Source organism: Ipomoea triloba, chromosome 8 (assembly GCF_003576645.1).
Source record: "Ipomoea triloba cultivar NCNSP0323 chromosome 8, ASM357664v1".
NCBI classification, from domain to species: domain Eukaryota; kingdom Viridiplantae; phylum Streptophyta; class Magnoliopsida; order Solanales; family Convolvulaceae; genus Ipomoea; species Ipomoea triloba.
In genome coordinates this window covers 3,343,963-3,362,640 of record NC_044923.1, presented here as the reverse complement: position 1 = coordinate 3,362,640, position 18,678 = coordinate 3,343,963, and the positions used below count along the sequence as shown (strand labels likewise).

Below are 18,678 nucleotides of genomic sequence, written 5' to 3'. Positions count from 1 at the left end.
TGATACAAGAACATCTTTCAATTTCAATTTGATATCAGAACCATCAAAATATCCCGAGTTCAAAGACTCTACTTTAGAATTCATCCAGTGATACAAGAACTTGACTACAAACAACAAATCATGTTTAACTGCTCTTGAGAGTTGAGAAATTAGATGATCATGAACCCTATGGCAGTAAAGAACTCATTGATCAAATCCTACAAGAATTTCACTACAAACAGCAATCCGTGTTTTCACCGTTGATGGGTTCTTGAGAAATTTGATGATAATCCCTGTGTTATGATGAACTGTACAAATGAAAAAGAACTGTCATCCATTCGGTATCCACAACACAACAATCACGAAGACATTCTTCCCGTCGTTTACTCTTTCTTGACTTGAAAGACTTTTCCCGACTTGGAAGCTGCACTATCAGAGGGAGATGCAGTTACCAGCGTTCCATTGTCAGACATATAGTAGTAGTTGTAGTTAATTCTAGTAACCAAATCGGCCAAATGAGGAAACTGGCCGACGTTGAGCTTGAAAGACAGAATCTGCATTTGCAAAATGTGTAATATGTCATCAACAGTGCAATGCTAGGTTCATATCCACGGGTGCTATTTGTGTACTTTGATGTGTTGAACTATAACTTATAGTATATAAAGCATTATAGAAGTAGCGGAGATAAAAGCAGTACCCTGAGAAGGAACGCTATGCAGTCATCAAATTGTCGATCAATCCTATCTACTTCCATCTCACATCTTGCCTTGACAGCTGAAACAGTTCCCCCGCTGTTCAGAGTTTGCTGTATGGAGTAGAAGTCCAGGGCAAGTCCAAGGATACTGTTGATTCGGCTAGCAATCAATGCCCACTGGAGAAGAAGAAAAAGAAGAGACCATTAGAAATTCTCAATGCCTCGTGTTCTCAAGGCTTGTTTCAATGACTCGTGTTCTAAGGGCTTGTTTCCAAAGACGTAATTGGCAAGGAGAAGAAAGAGAAGTTCAAGCTTCTAGAACAGAAAGGACGGCGAAAACAAGAAGATGCAGAGTGTACAAACCAGCTTGTCTGGAACTACAAAGCACTGCCTCTGTATTGATGACAAATACGCCTCGTGTACTTCGATGACTTCATCCAAGGACGCTGCTGCAGCCATACCTTCACAGAGCTCCCGCCATGCACTGTGATACACCTATTAAGGTTCACATGACTAGAGATCCTGAGAATCTTAATTATTTAAGCTTCAAAGATAAGGAACTAAGTGGGAAAGGTTGCAAATCTTCTCAATCCATACTCGTATAATGACACAAATTTTATAGTGCAAACATTTCATCGATGCTGTAAACAGCATTGCTCTTGTTAACTTATAGGTTATAGCGAAGGTCAAATATGTCAACATGTAACAGGAAAGCCAGAAGAATATCGGGCATATAACAGAGGATAAGCGATTACTCTGTCCATCACATATTGGTGAAAAGCATCAACAAAATGGAGAAGTTTTTGTTCCAGTAACCAGTGGCGCTTGCAATTAGCTGTTGCAGTACTTCTATCCTACAAGACACAGTAGCAATGTGAAGAACTAAAAGATTGATTCAGATGTGACTATGTGAGAAATTTCACCAGACATGGAAAAATAATAATAATAAGTTGATTTGATAACTGATTACTAAATTGCATGTTCATTCAATTCACTTCCATCACACATAATTTCCAGTGAAAGAGGATATCGTAAGAAAGACCTTCAACATCCATCTTCGTGCCTTATCGAGGACAAATTTTGCCCGTCTGATCTTCAATAAGAACCGCATTACCTGTACAAGATATGAGAAATAGCTAAGAAGAAAATAAGGTGATTACACCAAAGAGCAAGAAAGTAAAAGACCAACCCGGTTGTATTTCTTTATTGCCTCTAAATTAGCAATAAGTTCAAGTGGCCAAGAGACCTGTTAAAAAAAACCCAAAAAAAAAAAAGTTAGGGAACTCCAAAAGTGCATCAGAAAGAAGCAAGGCCATCAATGCTGAAAGCATAAACACACCTTGTATGTGAATGTCAGCGAATCAAGGCCATCAATGCCAAAGTTCTGACCTCGACTTATACGAGGGGTTGAAGTAGGAACCGCTAAATTATTTTGCTCATCCTCAGTTGTAGTAGTATTTCTTGAGATTGACACAACCAGTGAATCTGGTGTATTTAGCAGTATGGCATCAGCAGAATTCCGGATTGATTCCTGAAAGCAGTTAGTGGATGCACTCAACTTTTATGAAATTTCAAAAAACACACATTCAACAAGAGATTGTTTATCAGGTAACCATTGCACATATCAGCCACAGGAAGGAGAATAGGTGAAACTGGCAAGAGTCAGAACTTTGCTTTTTTTTGCGGTTAGCAGCACTTTTTTAACAGGTGAATGACGTAGATTCATTCTTGTATTTTACTGCTCAATGTGGCTGACAAGAAATACTACTTTTGGACATTTCACCAAGGGTTGCCACTCAACAAGTGAGGACATTTAGACTAACTAACCTTAAACAAATATACAGAGGACACTACTCCTAACTAACCTTAATAACAATACGGGAACTATATTTAATAACTAAATGACAAACTAATTGACTAATTCAAAATATCCCATGCAACAGTCTCATCATCAGGGAACTATATTTAGCCAACAAACACACCTGTAATATCATGTTCAAATCAAATTCATCATCCAAAGATTCTCCTTTGTCTAACTTATTGAAAATCACAGTCAAGAAGTGCTGCAACAAATCACCTGGAGAAAGCAAGGTCCCAATCCTGTTAACAAAACTAACACTAACCAAACAGTAGTTATCAATAAATAAAAGTGAACAAAACCCAAATATCACCGGGAGAAAGCAAGGTCTAATCCTGTTAATGAAAGCTAAATTAGCTAATACTAACCAAACTAATATTACATATAGAGAAAAGCCCAAACTCTTAAGGTTTACCTGAACCTAACAAGTATATAGCACGTAAGACTCCCAGCTCATCTAGTAGTCTCCAATCGCAAAGTAATTTTGATAATATATTCCTTCCAATACAATTAGCCTGCAGCATGTAAAACAAGAAGGTCCAGGCATATTATATCTGTAGAAAATATAGAATCTGCAACAGATCTATATGATACTGCTAGCAACCTGTTTCTTGACAGAATTGATAAGGCACTCCTGAAGAATAACCACAGGAAGTGGAGTGCATTTTGGCTCAACATTCCCAATCCAGCTAAGAGTTCTTGATGGAAGAGTGCTATTTTTCTGGAAAGGTAAAACCTCAGAAAGTTGAAGATCTTCCTGTTCCAAAAACCATTGAAAAGATTCAAACTCCAATAAACAAAAATAAGGTACAATTGAACATCTGATCTTGAGAGCTAGTAGGCAAACATTAACCACTTGGTGATTTGGTCTGGGAGCAGTAATTCAGGGAAGTAATTGCAAACAGTTTACTTGGTGACCAACCAATTCAGTTATCAAAAACCAAAAGAACCATGAATCCCAAAGATCTGTTAGAGCCTCTGACCGATTCACTTCAAAACTGCGCCTTATTGGACAAGCCATGATTTTCTCAATTGATTCTTAGTTTAAAGAGTAATATGCATCCCCCAAAGTACCAGAATACAAGCTTGATTATATTTAATTACTAATCAGGCATTTGAAATGTGCTTCTTTCCAAAGGGCCAATTTGAAGATTATATGAGACCCTGGCCACCCTCACCCCATGGTAATGGACTAATGGCAGAATTTGTAGCCAAAACTATGAGCTTAACTAGTTTTGATCATCAATAATACATAAACTTGAGCCTCCAGCAAATTACCAACTCATACAATAGATATATAGCCCAAGCTCAAATTTTAACATAAACAACTAAATGATTCATTTGTATTTTAGCACTGATAAGTTCACAAATAACAGAAAATACCTGAAAGGGTGGAAGCAGAGTTGGAAAGGGAAACAGCTCTTCAAGAAATTTAGCATCTTCCTCCAGACGAATACGTTCAGATTCACCAAACTGGGAACCAAAGGCATAGTTCGTATTTTTTGGAGTCAGCCACAATTTAGCATTTCCACTAAATATAGCAGTTCTTAATCCCTCATCATTTAAAGGGGGAAGAAAGAAGCTTTTAGATAAATTCAAAGTATCCCAATAATCTCTATTTCCAAGAAGACAACTTTGGCTCACTGTCATTGCTGGATTTCCAGGTACAAATGTTCTCTGAAGCCCATCTATTCCTAGTAAAGTTACCTTGTCCTCTTTCAGATCAAGACTATCTGCATTATAATTACCAGCGGATTGTGAATCAGCCTTTCTGTTCTGAGCAATTGTATGGCTCAAGAGCTTATACCATTCTTTATTGAAGCACATTTCTACATCAAGGGCCTTGTTCTTCTCAATTTCTTGATTAAATGATTCAAATGATGGACGTATTTGATTTTCCTGTTTGAAGTATTCAGAAATGTGATCCCCTTGGCCAATAAGAGCTGCTAATGAGACACAAAAGATCTCTGACAAGGTTAAACCAGTGGTGCATTGGCCACTCCCTTGGCCACTAACAGATACTAAGGATGATAACGGAGCATGTCGGATCAGCTGCAATGACTTTCCAGCAGAGACAATTGTCCTTGATATGCCTTTCATGAACAGGGGGCATGCCAAACAATCAGTCCCCCTTGTTTCTTTCCCTTTTGCCAAACCAGATAAGGAGACCGATTCTCGAAGGGATATATCTTTTCTCTCCCTAGTTGAAATTAAAGAATCACAAAGAACATCAAACTTCTCAAAGTTTTTTGATCTCAGCAAATAGCTTTTCTCCCAAAACTCAGCCTCATGAACTGTAACTGCTTTGTTAGCATAAAAGAACATCTGCAACAAGCAAAAAGCTGGCATAACTTTTGCATGTAGTGTGCAAGTAAACAACATAGGTGAGTTCAAAGCTCCATGTGATATTACAGAATTTATCTTTTTCCTGTTAGGTGCTCCAAATAAGAAATAAAATACGGAGTACAAGAGTTACCTCCTCAAATGGATCATCAAGAATTCCCTCAAAAAGCCATGAATCAAGACCTTCAATATACGGCAAAAGACTCCCAGCAAACACATGTAGTGTCATCCTATATGCATCCTCCTGAAAACACTTGATTTTATTTCAATGAAAAACACATAATCTTAGGAATTGAGTTTCATAAAGGGCTGTGCGGTTTAACAACCTCACCCCCTTGCACAAGACAAACTTCAGTCAACTTGTTATAGAGATGGTTAAGAATATGCACAGCAATATCAGCAGCAGTTATAGAAGAATCTTGTTCGATGTAGACTTTTGGAATAGCTCCATGCACTATCTGTAGCAAATATTCAGCTCCTGCACACAGACTAACAGAGAAAAATTGCTGTCAAGAATTGTTGCAGAATCCAAAAAGATGAGGAACTCCTGCTTTTGCATAATGCATAATGGACCAGTGAAGAAAGATAACACTAGATGAGGAGTCTTCTATTTGGTGGAAATCCAGAAGGCACATAAAATGGTTGATGGCACACCCTGGACATTTCGGGGAATAAAAATAAAAAATAAAAAATAAAAGCATAGCAAAGACTGACGACTGACAAAAGGAAGCCAGCAAGGGAGACTACTTGCAAATTGTAATTATAAATCTCAAGCACTCCTATTGAGTCAAGTACAAGTTAGCACTTAGCACCAATAGAAGAGAAAATCTGCAATAAACTCTGCCAGAAACTGAAGATATCTGGACAATATTTTCTCCAAATGACTGAGACCAGGAGCTGTTATAATTTAGCTACTCCATATTAACTATCAATACGTGACATAAATAAATTTACTGACTTCGATAAAGAATTTGATAATCCTAGGAGGGTTGGAGAAGTTCCACCATTTGTGTTGCTTATCTTACTCTCCTCTTGCAAAGCAACATCCCGTAGCCTCTGCACAAAGAGATTATAGCAATATTTATGCGTATTAGGACCATGTGACTGCATGGACTTAAAACTTGAGAAGGAAAGGAACAAAGAAGGTAGAAATTGAAAGAATTTGAATGCTAACAGATTCATACTCTAAGCCATGTAGAGATAGAGCATAGAAATGCCCTCAAAGTGGGTGGAGGAGCTCTCACAGATTTCTCAACCTTATTGACTATGATTTCTACTAGTTTTAAGCATGTTGCTGCATAAGTAAACTGATCGAGAATGAGATAAAGACTTGTCTGCGAAAGGTGGGAAACATATATCCCTTTTTTGGCACAAAATCGTTCTCCAGTATCATCCCAATAAAATAAAGAGCTGGAGAAACCCTGTAATATCTGCAACACTCCTCGCACCTAATACAAAGATAGATGGGAAAAAGATTTAACCGAACAGAATTATAACATACTTTTATTACCCGTAAATGCATTGAAAAGATTATTCAACTTACTAGATCAACTTCATTTGTCCTAAGGGATGAGATTGGCTGCACAAAATGTAATCCACCAGAAAATGAGCTATAAATTTTTTCTATCAAACTTGTAGAGGCTTCCATATTTTCCACCGATGGAGTTAGTAGCTAAAAGTGAAAACTGCAAATAAGATGCAAAACATATTATAAGCATACTACTTACATAACAACAGACGCAATTTTGCTCTGAATAGTCATGTCTTAAATGTAATTAAGAAAGACTTCGTGGAACACTTCATTTACCAATTTTATCAAGCAACTGGTGGGCACAAAAGAAGAAAAATAAGTTTTTTTTTTCCCAACCATTAGACAAATGCGTCCTAAGAACTGCAGCTATTAGAAGACACACAACTCAAAATAGCCTCCAATAACCAAAACACACACACAAACAATCAGCTGAATTATAAATTAAAAAAAAAAAAAATCAAACTTTGTACAGAAATTCTTCTAATATTTCATAATTAACAGGACACATTTTAACAATAGAGCGGTGTGTGCCCATAAAAAGAGATGATTAGTATTTTCTATACCACTTTTTAGAAATTTAACCCCAAAAAAGCACACCCAGAGTTGGAGTAAAAATGCAAGCTTGCAATGTTCAATTTCGAGTTTATTTTCTGCATATTAGTGATTGCATCAAAGAATTGGCGTGACTTTACCTGTGTTCACGAATTCCATGTAGAAACAGGCGGATCATTCAGAATTGGGTACCATCCAGTTAGTTCTCCAATTCGAACAAGTAGAGAATAAAAAAGAGGGAAGATTTGGGTAATGTAAACTAGTATGCCACCTGTGCATCACTCTAAATTATTTGAAAATAAATTTTATGTTATACCATTAAAAATGATTAATGTTATTAAATTTAATATATAAAAATGAAATATGAGGTTTGTTTTTTTAAATTTTGTTGATCAACATTCTAAAGATGTGCAATTAAAATAAGAATTGATATTTAAGGTGGATAATGATATTTATTGTAGTTTATATATACACATTATTGTCTAGACCTAAGCTCTCATTGTTTCATACTGTTCTTCTAAAATAACCAATTAACACTACAATAATAGAAACTACAATTTATATATTAAAGTTGCAAATTCTCAAAAACCTCTTTGTATACAACCTTTAACGTTGAAGATGCATAAATAATATTATTACATTGTTGTTGTTTTCTCCTGCATGGACCTGGTTTATTAAGATCAATTTCACTATTTTGCGAATGAAAGAACAAAACTAAGGAAAGTTATAAGGAAGAAACATAAACAATTACTCAAATTGAGGGGTCTTGAGATGTCGCACAAACTTTATGCACTGTGTCGGACTCTAAGCCCGTAATGTTATGCTACGAAAAGTACTATTTACCCTCAACTTTTTTATCTCACACACAAAATTTTGATGTAAACACTTGCATTGGGACTCACGTGCAAAAATTAGTTTATCAGTGTCAGTCACGTCAGAAAATAAAATTTGTAAAGTAAAAAATAAGATTTGTAAGTACAGATTGGCATATAGTAGAGCTGCCACTCCTATTATTGAAGGCCGGGTGAATGACTAAAATGAGACTGCATGGCAATTCATTGACAATAATAAGAACCCTAAGAATGTTGGACAAAAGTAAGAAAAACTCACTTGGGACATACATTTGAAGTAAAAAATGCACGTCCCATTTGCATTATATTTTGTATTTGTTTTTTTCAGAATACATAATGCAAGTAGGACTTGCGTTCCAGCCTTCTCCCGTGAAGGAGACCATTTTGGTTGCCTTCTCCTGCGAAGGAGAAGGCAACCATGGTCGCCGCCGGTGACAAATTTTTTTTTTTTTTTATCAAACGCAAGTGATACTTACGTTTGGATTCTGTACTCCGAAAAAAATAAAAAAGTATAACGCAAATAAGACATGCATTTCTGACTTCAAATGCAAGTCCCAAGTGAGTTTTTCCTACTTTTATCCAACATTTCCTTTTATTGTTAATGAATTACGGTACATTCCTATTTGACTATTTCAGTCAGTCCCCCCTTGAAGGCCTACATTAGAGCATCACCATCAATGGTGGTTGTAGAGAATCATGTCAAATTAATGCCAACTTAGCAGGAGTGAAGGTAAGAGAGAGAATGGAAGGAGAGCTTCTGCAAATTAAGGGTGAATAACATAGTAAATGGCTCCCAAAACTGACATAAGCAACGCGTACAACAGGTGCCCACTCGGGCGCGTGCATTGCAAGTGACTTTTTAATATATATATTTTTTTAAATTAGTTTTGTTTTTTTTCCTTCCCTCCTATTTTCTCTTTCCTATTCACACTTAAAAAACTCTTCAAAAAACACGAATAAACTCCATTGATAAGGATGCTCTTACGCCCAAAGCGCCTAATATATAGTCAAAAGTAATAGGGATAAGGGTCAAATAGGCCCTCAAACTATAGCTCATTGTGCAATTAGGCCATCCAATTTCAAAAAGTTTCAATTAGATCCTCTAACTTGTTATTTTGAAACAAATAAACCATTGAACTTATTTTATGACCTGTAATAGCAAGTAAAATACATTTCCGGCGAACTTCCGATCACATTCTGGCGACCAAATCAAAAAATCCAAAGCCGTCATCGATCGCATCTGCCCGGAGAAGGATGGGAACCTTCTCTGGCCACGGAGACGGCGACGGCGACCAACTAGTCGCCGTCTCCATGGACTAGAGATGGCGACCAACTGGTCGCCGTTGCCGTCTTCAGTGGAGATGGCGACCAATTTGGTCGCCATTTCTCTGGCCAGATGCGATCGGCGCCGGTTTTTGATTTTCTGATTTGGTCGCCGGAATGTGATCGGAAGTTCGCCGAAAATATATTTTACCTGGTATTACAAGTCATAAATAAGTTCGAGGGTTTATTTGTTCCAAAATAACAAGTTAGAGGATCTAATTGAAATTTTTTAAAATTGAAGGGCTTAATTGCACAATGAACTGTAGTTTGAGCTCTATTTGACGTTATTGCAAAGTAATATGAAAAGGAGTTAATGAGACATCTGGACCACTTGTTTTGACATTAACTTCATGTTTGCAGGGCCGGGAAGCTTAGCGACGGAGTTCTACTCCTGCCAGCCCTCTGTTAATACTACTCTACTTGTCCGTGCCGGACAACACTATAGCTACACCATTTTCTTTCCCAGCTGCTATTCATTTGTTTCGCTTTTTCATTTAGCATATTGCAAATTAATCGTTAAGACTTCATAATTGTTTTTCAGTGTTTTCCTAATCTTGAGTTATGTCTTTTATGGATTCCATAAAATCGATTGGTTTCCAAATCTTAAGAAAAATGAAGAAATTGAAGCCCAAACGTTATGAAAACTGTAAGCTCCATTAACACTTTAAATTGCAGCCTAATTGTTAATACCCCTGACTTTATTGTTTATTAAGATTCATAGCTACTATTTCTGTGTTGAATCTCAAAAGATCGTTCTTGGTTTGCTGATCCGGATGAAATTAGTTTTGTGGAGTTTGTGGAATATGATTTCATTACCATTCAGAAGGCCACAAATAACTTCTCCGAAACAAACAAGGTAGGAGGAGGAGGTTTTGGTGTTGTATACAAGGTAAATTTAACATTTACTTTAATATTGTTCTACCCTTCCTATTTATAGTTCTCTGAAACTGATTTCTTTGCTTCCTCTGTCTTCTTTAAACTTTCTGTTTCCCATGTTCTACATCATAGCATGTAGAAATCATACAGTTTTGCTTTCCTATAACTCAGTAGTTGATTTCTTTTTAATAATAATTCATCGGGAATAATTTAGGGTACACTTGAAGATGGAGAGCAAGTTGCTGTGAAGAGGTTGTCTAAAAATTTAAGGGAAGGAAATCTAGAATTTAAAAAGGAGGTGGCTTTAATGGCCAAGTTTCAACACAGGAATTTGGTGAGGCTTCTTGGTTTTAGCTTGGAAGGAAAAGAAGTGCTTTTGGTATATGAATTCGTTCCCAATGGCGGCCTTGACAATTTTTTATTTGGTAATGCATCTCAAACATGTATTTCACTTTGGTTTGAGATTTTGAGGTCATACCTTTCTAGTTAAATGTTGACATACAGATCCTGTAAAACGTGGATGTTTGAATTGGGAGAGACGTTACAAAATAATACAATGCATTGCTAGAGGGCTTATTTATCTGCACGAAGGTTCTCCTATTCGCATTATTCATTGCAATCTCAAAGCTAGTAATGTTCTGCTAGATGAAAATTTAAACCCAAAGATTGTGGACTTTGACATGGCCAAGTTGTTTGGTTTAGACAAAACCCACGACTCTACTACAAACAGAACCAGGTAAGTATTCTTTACTAAACTAATTGAATTTGCAGTTGGAAGATGATGCATTGCATAATAATTTGGTTTAACTTACTGAAGTAATTAACACATTTATCCACTTCATGTTGCAGTGGATATATAGCACCAGAGTGCGCGTTGCAGGGTGAAATTTCTGTTAGAACAGACGTATATAGTTTTGGAGTGTTAGTCTTGGAAATTATAAGCGGACAGAAATTTGCCAGATTTCAAAATGAAGAATCTATGAATAACCTTTTAATCTATGTAAGTATGAATATTAGTATCAACATGCATATGAATAACAAATTTAATTGACATAAATAGCTTCGAGTGTTCTAACAGGCTTGGACACATTTGAAAGGTGGGTCTGCTTCAAATGTGATAGATCCAATGCTGAGTGGTATATCATGTCCAGTGCATGAGATAACAAAATGCATCCACATTGCCTTGCTGTGTGTTCAAGAAAGTGTTGCAGACAGACCAAAAATGGCTGAAATTCTTCAAATGCTAAGTAACTTATCTTTGAGCCTTCCAGTACCTCTAGCCCCGGGATTTTGTTCAGAGGCTTCAAGCCAGTTTACGAGAAATGTGAAGTCAGTTAGCGATCAATATAACAGGTAACATCCAAAGTGATACTAAACTGATCAATGCAAGCACATTCTGTAACATCTAGTTTGCAATATAACTCCAACAGTCATCACCATTGTAGTTTCAATTGCTGCCGGACTTATTGTTATTGCTTTTTTTTTTTTTAAATCATATTTAGGAAAATGCAGAAGAAGAAGGCCAAAAGCTATGCGAAGAGTAAGTTCCATGCAGACTTTAATTAACTTGCAACCTAATAATGAGTAGATTCTCAAAAGTTCTTGGTTTCTATGTGAAGCTGTGGAAGAATCTAGCTCGAGTGTAGAAATTAGTCATGTGGAGTCTCATTTAAAATATGAATTGATTACTATACAAAATGCAACAAATAACTTCTCTGAAGCAAACAAGTTAGGAGCCGGGGGATATGGGATAGTATACAAGGTAAACTTCACATTAACCTTTCTAAGTACTGTAATTAATTGCTACAAATTACAATTTAATTAAATTTTGAATTTTCAATAAATCAGTGTTATTTATATTAATTCTGGTATAATTCAGGGAAAACTTGAAAATGGACTAGAAGTTGCTGTGAAGAGGTTATCAAAATATTCAGCCCTAGGTAATTTACAATTTAAAAATGAGGTGGCTTTAATAGCTAAGCTTCAACACAGGAATTTGGTAAGGCTATTTGGTTATTGCCAAGAAGGAAGAGAAATGATTCTTGTCTATGAATTTCTTCCCAATGGTGGCCTTGACGGATTTTTATTTGGTAAATATTTATTAAACTGGACTCTTGGTTTGGTTTATGAATTTGAAACCGGCCATATGTTTTAAGTTAAATGTGGACATGCAGATCCTGTAAAATGTGGATATTTGAATTGGGGGAGACGTTACAAAATAATAGAAAGCATTGGCAAAGGGCTTGTTTATCTGCACGAAGACTCTCGTCTTCGCATTGTTCATCGCGATATCAAAGCTAGTAACATTCTACTAGATGCAGATTTGATCCCAAAAATTGCAGACTTTGGCATTGCCTGGTTCTTTGCTTTAGATGAAACTGAAGGCTCTACATATACAATCGCGGGGACCTAGTAAGTACTCCGTACTAAACTAATGCATCACAAAGTAATTTAATTAGTCAACTTACTAAGAGTAACGCATTTATCCGCTTCACATTGCAGCGGATATATGGCACCAGAGTATTTAATGCATGGCCAATTTTCTGTTAAATCAGATGTATATAGTTTTGGTGTATTAGTCCTGGAAATTATAAGTGGTCAAAAGTGTAGTTATCCTGGACCTGACTTAGACCTTATGAACTATGTAAGTATGAATTGAATATCAATATCGACTTGCGTACGAGTAACAAATTTAATTGTCATAAACAGCTTGTACTGTGATTGTTCTTATAGGCTTGGACACATTGGAAAGGTGGGTCTTCTTCAAATGTGATAAATCCAATGCTGAGAGGTTTGTCAAGTCCAGTGGATGATATAACAAAATGCATTCATATTGCGTTGCTGTGTGTTCAAGAAAATGTTGAAGATAGGCCAACGATGAGTGAAGTTACTCAAATGCTAAGTGACTTATCTTTGAGACTTCCTGTCCCCTCTGTCCCTGCATATTTGATTGATAATAATGATAGTAGGATTAGTAGCAGCTTCAGTTCAGAGGGGAATGAGATGTCAATTAGTGAGGATGAATATCCCAGATAGCTTCCAAAGTGATGCCAAACTGATCAGTTCAACCACATATCCTAATATACTGCATTTGCGTATTCAAAATTTGATATTTGCCTTTTTAATTTGTGTTAGGATCATCTGTAACCTGACTATGATAACTAGTAGCAAAGACGCACCTTTATTTTCTAATAGATTATCATCACATTTTTTGAGACACTGGGTGTTGGACTTGCAAAGACGCACCTTTATTTTCTAATAGATTATCATCACATTTTTTGAGACACTGGGTGTTGGACTTGACCTTTACTTTTTACCGATGCTAGACTTTTTTGTTTTGTTTTTGTAGTTTTTTTTTTAATTGGGGGTAGGTGGGAAATTATTTTCACGTTTGGTTAGCTATATATTTACTAGGACTCAAACACATAGGGGTTTTTCCATTTCCTGGAGCTTCCTGGGCGACTCCAGCAAGATTTGAACCTGGGAACTTTGGATAAAAATGTACTGTTCACCCGCCTTTTCTCCATTTCTCCAATTGGAGTCTGGAGAGAGCTAAATTTCATCTCTCCAAATTTGTATAAGAATTGGAAGAATGGAGTGAAGAATAAATTTAGTAAACAACTTCTCCAATTTTTCTTTTTCACTTCTCCCATTCTCTATTTTTTTGGAAAATTCTCTATTTTTCCAGGTTACTAAACGACCCCATAACCTTCCATTCAAAATAGTCACTTCATGCCAATAGACTATATTGTCATTGATTTTTTGTTTTTGTTTTTAAATGATAAAGAGAACTTACTATTACTCAAGTGTAAAAAAATAAATTTTAGTATGCAGGTGTAATAGCCCATAAACTCACAAACCACACAATTTGTAAAAGTTGTTCCACTCATTTTTGTCTCGCCATAACCGAGGGTGAAAGTGCATGCATGGGACTATGGGAGCAATATAATTTTGTGCAAAAACTATGCACATCTAAGTATTGTCATTTGTAACAAGACAAGAGAAAGAAAAAATAAAAAACATGTAGCTAAATTTAAGGGCAAATCGTACATTCTATGTTGTATATGCTCATCTATCAATGCATTATGCATGTGCAACATTTAATAATATTCTATATGATTAAAATGATGAATATATGTATGTAGGAGGCTTAGTTCATAAAAAATAAAATTATGGAAGATATTTTAGTGTTTCATTATTAGAAGACATTTAATTTCTTTATTTAAGTATATTATTATCATTATTACTTCATTGGGATCGGACATAGGTTTGGGAATTGGGCTCTGGGACAACTCAGGACCGCGACAAATTATTATGTGCATCCGAATTCACCTTGCAAGGTAGACTCATACAGTCATACATAATTTATATATTAAATGTTCATAATTTACCTTTAAAAATTTCACAATTTGTATATTATGAATACACAATGTTTAACATATATGTAATTGATTACTTTGTTTTGTATTCACAAGTTCCTTTCAAATGATGCAATCAATTTCTAATACTAGAAATACATAATTTAATCTTTTTAAAATTTAGTACAACTATTATGTATTTTGACTTACAAACACAATTTGCATTCTAGAAGTTCACAATTTCAATACTAAAAATACACAATTCACCTTAAAAAAAATACACAATTCAATATCGTTTAGGATCAGGGTCCACCTTGCAAGGTGAACCCTGGTCTATGTTATAACAACTGCAGGATGACCATTGTGCTATTGCGACGAGATGGGCTATAGGCTTTTGCACTTTGTAATATAAAACTGTGCACCTGATAGTATATACTTATGCACATTCAAATATCAGTTTAGAAAAATGCAGTGGTACTTTAATTTTGTAAATATCTCAAACTAACATTACTTTTTGCACTTGTAGTATAAACTTATGCACTTGTAATATAAAATTTTGACACTTTGTAGTATAAATATGTGCACTTCAAAGTAGAAAAACAAAAAACAAAATTAAATGCCACCATTGTTTTTTAAAATTTTCCTTCATTAAGGGGCGTTCATTTGAATTTGATCAATGACTGATATCTCACCTCATTTTTTTACTTTCACGCCTCTTTTTATTCGATCCAAATTTAATACACACATATACATACATGATCAAATGACAAGTTGACAACATGATCTTTCGGTAAAAAGTGATAACTTATTTTAGTTGTCCATCGAAATTTATCAATGATTAATAATTTTATTAAAAAAAATATGTAATTATTTTTATAATAATCAATTCTCACATTAACCCTCCTATATATAGGAAGGCATGATGAGGTGGTTAGATGATGAATTTGGGAAGGAGGTAGCTGAATTAAGGAGAGATTGAAGAGAAAATTGTGTGGGGGTGTTGGCCCTTTCGTGGCCAGCCTGCCCATGTGATGTGTATAGCTCATGACGGATAAAACACACACCATCTATCAGACCCAAAACCACTTTTAGGAGCCATCTTTATATTAAATTGGACCACTTCAAATCATGTCATTCTCCAACTTGACAATGCCAAATTCAATGTGATAATGGCGTATCACTCGTTACACTACTTTCTATATCATCACGCAATTCCAAGGTTTGGAGTTAGTGTAGTTTGATAGTAAAACTCTTTTTTTGGACTGAATGAAGTGTGTTGTTGTTATATGGAGTTAATTCCAGCAATAGTCCCCCGACTATGTTGATTTTCCAAAATTGGTTTTCGTCTTTTAATTTGGACGAAAAAGACACTTGACTATTAAATTTGTTCCGGCAAGGGTCCTTTCGTTAACCTTCAGTTTGTTAGGTGTTAGATTAAGGGCTAGAATGATAATTTCATTAGCTAGCCTTCTTCCTCCTAAAATTTATTAATGATACCATTGATTACCAGTGATACCACTCGATTTGTGGCGACGGCGTGAGATCTGTAGGGAAGGGGACGGAGACGATGGGGTGGAGACGGCTGCGGCGGCGACGGAGACAGTAGTCTTCCTGGTCTGTGGCGACGGCGTGAGATCTGTAGGGAATGGGGCGGAGATGAAGGGGTGGAGACGGCTGCGACGACGACGTAGACGGTAATCTTTCCGGCCTATGGCGACGGCGTGAAATCTGTAGGGAAGGCAGGAAGATCTATAGTCTTCTGATGCTTACATCACCTTAATTTCACATTTTTTGGATTTACACATTCTCTATGCTTATGTTTCCAACTTCTCTACAGTGGCAACACCCACGATGATATGCTACTTGCTAAACTTGAGACCATGTATACTGGTTCTGGTGACTCTGGTTCTTCAATAGTTAGTTTCTTCAATTACTTCTCTCTCGTGTTCGAATTTCTTGTCGCCAAAGCCATAATATATTGTTTTCATTTGTTTTCCTTTTTTTATGCCATATTTTTTTTCATCCTTTTGGCTAGCTTAGCTTGTGCCTTCTGGACTTGAGTGGGAGAAGCAATCTTGCAGTGTAGTGACCTTATAGTTTATCTTCTCTGCGTGCTACTGACCAAAGATGAGGGAGAAGAAGACTATATAATGAAAAGACTATTTTACCCCTTAATCTAACGCCTAACAAACTGAAGGTTAACGGAAGGACCCTTGCCGGAACAAATTTAATAGTCAAGTGTTTTTTTCGTCCAAATTAAAAGACGAGGACCAATTTTAAAAAATCAACATAGTCGGGGGACCATTGCTGGAATTAACTCTTGTTATATGTATTCACGTAAACATTAATATGTGCTAATTAGAGGTGACTACCTACCTAAATCATTGTTTTTTGAATTGGAGTAAAAATTTAACTTCTAGTGCTAATAGATTAGACTTAGCAAGTTTTCTTTCTCGCCGAGTAATCCCAGCTGAGTTGGTAAGATAGTTGGTTTAGTAACTACAATATTCCATGTTGACTCATCGTGAGAATTGACTATTGATTTTTTTTTTTTCTGTATGAGTCAGCCAACTATGTGCACCTAAGCTGGTTTACCTCTATATGGTCATTTGCTTATTAGGGTTAGAAGGTTGGCTTCACCTAAAGCGCACTCTCGAGTAGTAGTTGCAGGTTTTCTCGTAAATCAAATGTAAGAAAATGAGTTATTTGCTATTAACAATTATAAAGATAAGGTCAAATGATCTTTTTGCAAGAAATTACTCTTGATAAGTACCAAATATCTAATAAGAATTTTGGCGTAGGTAAACTCCAGTGAAATAGTGAAAATAATAATTAAATAAACAAAATAATCGAAACCCAGTCCAATAATAAAATATAAAATACCAATCAAACAACACCCACTATGTAAAACATCAAAAAAAATCTGCAAGCATATGTATACAAGTACACATAACTTTTTTTCAAAAAAAAAAAGCACACATAACTTATAATCAAGTTTGAAATGTTGGATTCAAAATTATATAATAGGCGGTCTTGTCACATGTACATAAAAAGAAATGGAGAATATTAAATTGGTTGCACAATAAGTGCAATCACATGGCGCTGTGTGTGGTCTGTCGCGAAAACAACATGCCATGCCAATCGGCAATCGCCCATTGCCACATCCGGTTTCCTACCAAGCCTTCCTCTGCCAATTCAACGTGATTCATGGACCAAGTACACTCTTCACTCTTCCCAATCTCACCCTTAACCCTTCACCTTTATACTATTTTGAAGTTTAGTACCAAAATTTAATGACTCCTCACTACTTCTGTACTCAAACTGAATGGAGGAAGAAGTAAATCGCGTGATATGCTTTAACTGATTTACATGTCTTCAAATTTTATACATAATTCAAATTATGTATCATGCAATTACTAACAAAGTAAAGCTGATAAACTTATTTTGAATTGGTTAACTGACTAGTTGAACTGTGCCTTGAACCACTTTATTCTATTCAAGAGTTTGAATCAACTACTAAAGACCCTTCACTACTCCTGCCCTAAAGTAAGGTGGTGGAGGTGATGTGCTTCAACTAGTCTATATGCTCCAAATGGTAACCTCACTTGGTCACCCCTTTCGGAGCTTAAAAATTATATTTATAGATAAGCCGTTAATAATGATAAGTGGTAACGAAATGATTAAATTAATCAAAATATTGAAACTATAATAATAATAACAACAACAATACTAATAGACCATTTATAATATTAATACAGAGCCAAATTGGTATTTTTTGTTAGTTTCATCTTTTGTGCTTTTGTGCCTTTAGGCTTTAGCTCTAACTACCACATATCCTCACCGCCGATCTGCATTGCTGAATAAGTTTTGTAACTACATATATACTACATGCCACTGCAAATATGCATGCGCATTGTCATTCTATATTTTATGTTTTTCTATATTTATAGTACTACCCTAAACTTTATATTAAAGGATAATTTTTTATTTATTTTTGTTTTTTTTTTCCACCAAAAAGTGATAATTTAAATAGGAATTGAAGAGTTTAAGTCTGGTGAATTAATCTAAATGGGGTTCAACGGAAATTTATAACTTATTGGATTAATCTTATCTCATAACTTAATTAGTTTAAACGATCATTTTAAAGTCTTGTTTCAACGACAATGTGAAATTTAAATTTTATTGGGAACTTGGGGTCACTGAGGAGATCCCGTCATCCCAATGTGCAGAGTGTACATACAGGGTGAGGATATGAGAATTGGCGGAGCGACTCATAATTTATCTCATAATATATTAAAAAAAAAAAAAGAAAA

General features: G+C 35.6%; 2 protein-coding genes across 6 annotated transcripts; one reads left to right on the top strand and one right to left on the bottom strand.

Annotated features, from left to right (window-relative positions):
• On the bottom strand, positions 1-7,217 carry LOC116027268 (gamma-tubulin complex component 5). 2 transcript variants are annotated; one of them, XM_031268788.1, is made up of 17 exons: positions 7,098-7,217; positions 6,418-6,559; positions 6,059-6,322; positions 5,833-5,930; positions 5,201-5,363; positions 5,008-5,118; positions 3,915-4,856; positions 3,136-3,288; positions 2,947-3,046; positions 2,656-2,750; positions 2,013-2,204; positions 1,863-1,919; positions 1,716-1,787; positions 1,429-1,527; positions 1,037-1,168; positions 677-850; positions 1-533 (listed from the first exon to the last, which is right to left on the bottom strand). In XM_031268788.1, the coding sequence occupies exons 2-17, from the start codon at positions 6,520-6,522 to the stop codon at positions 363-365; spliced, it is 2,928 nt and encodes a 975-aa protein (XP_031124648.1). In that variant the 5' UTR covers positions 6,523-6,559; positions 7,098-7,217; the 3' UTR covers positions 1-362. The 2 variants fall into 2 exon arrangements, 1 of the variants encoding a protein (XP_031124648.1); XR_004099940.1 differs by lacking the exons at positions 1-533; positions 677-850 and having other exon boundaries at positions 1,429-1,522.
• A 2,251-nt stretch (positions 7,218-9,468) lies between these two features.
• LOC116027468 (cysteine-rich receptor-like protein kinase 6) lies at positions 9,469-13,224 on the top strand. Of its 4 annotated transcripts, XM_031269116.1 has the most exons (13): positions 9,494-9,553; positions 9,673-9,777; positions 9,881-10,020; positions 10,222-10,432; positions 10,512-10,743; positions 10,857-11,007; positions 11,086-11,360; positions 11,510-11,547; positions 11,627-11,769; positions 11,887-12,097; positions 12,182-12,419; positions 12,510-12,651; positions 12,741-13,224. In XM_031269116.1, exons 2-13 carry the CDS (start codon positions 9,693-9,695, stop codon positions 13,041-13,043), a joined length of 2,169 nt encoding a protein of 722 aa, XP_031124976.1. In that variant the 5' UTR covers positions 9,494-9,553; positions 9,673-9,692; the 3' UTR covers positions 13,044-13,224. The 4 variants fall into 4 exon arrangements, with proteins under 4 accessions (XP_031124977.1, XP_031124978.1, XP_031124975.1 ...); XM_031269117.1 differs by having other exon boundaries at positions 9,469-9,777; positions 9,896-10,020; XM_031269118.1 differs by having other exon boundaries at positions 9,469-9,777; positions 10,653-10,743.
• Positions 13,225-18,678: the final 5,454 nt, after the last annotated feature.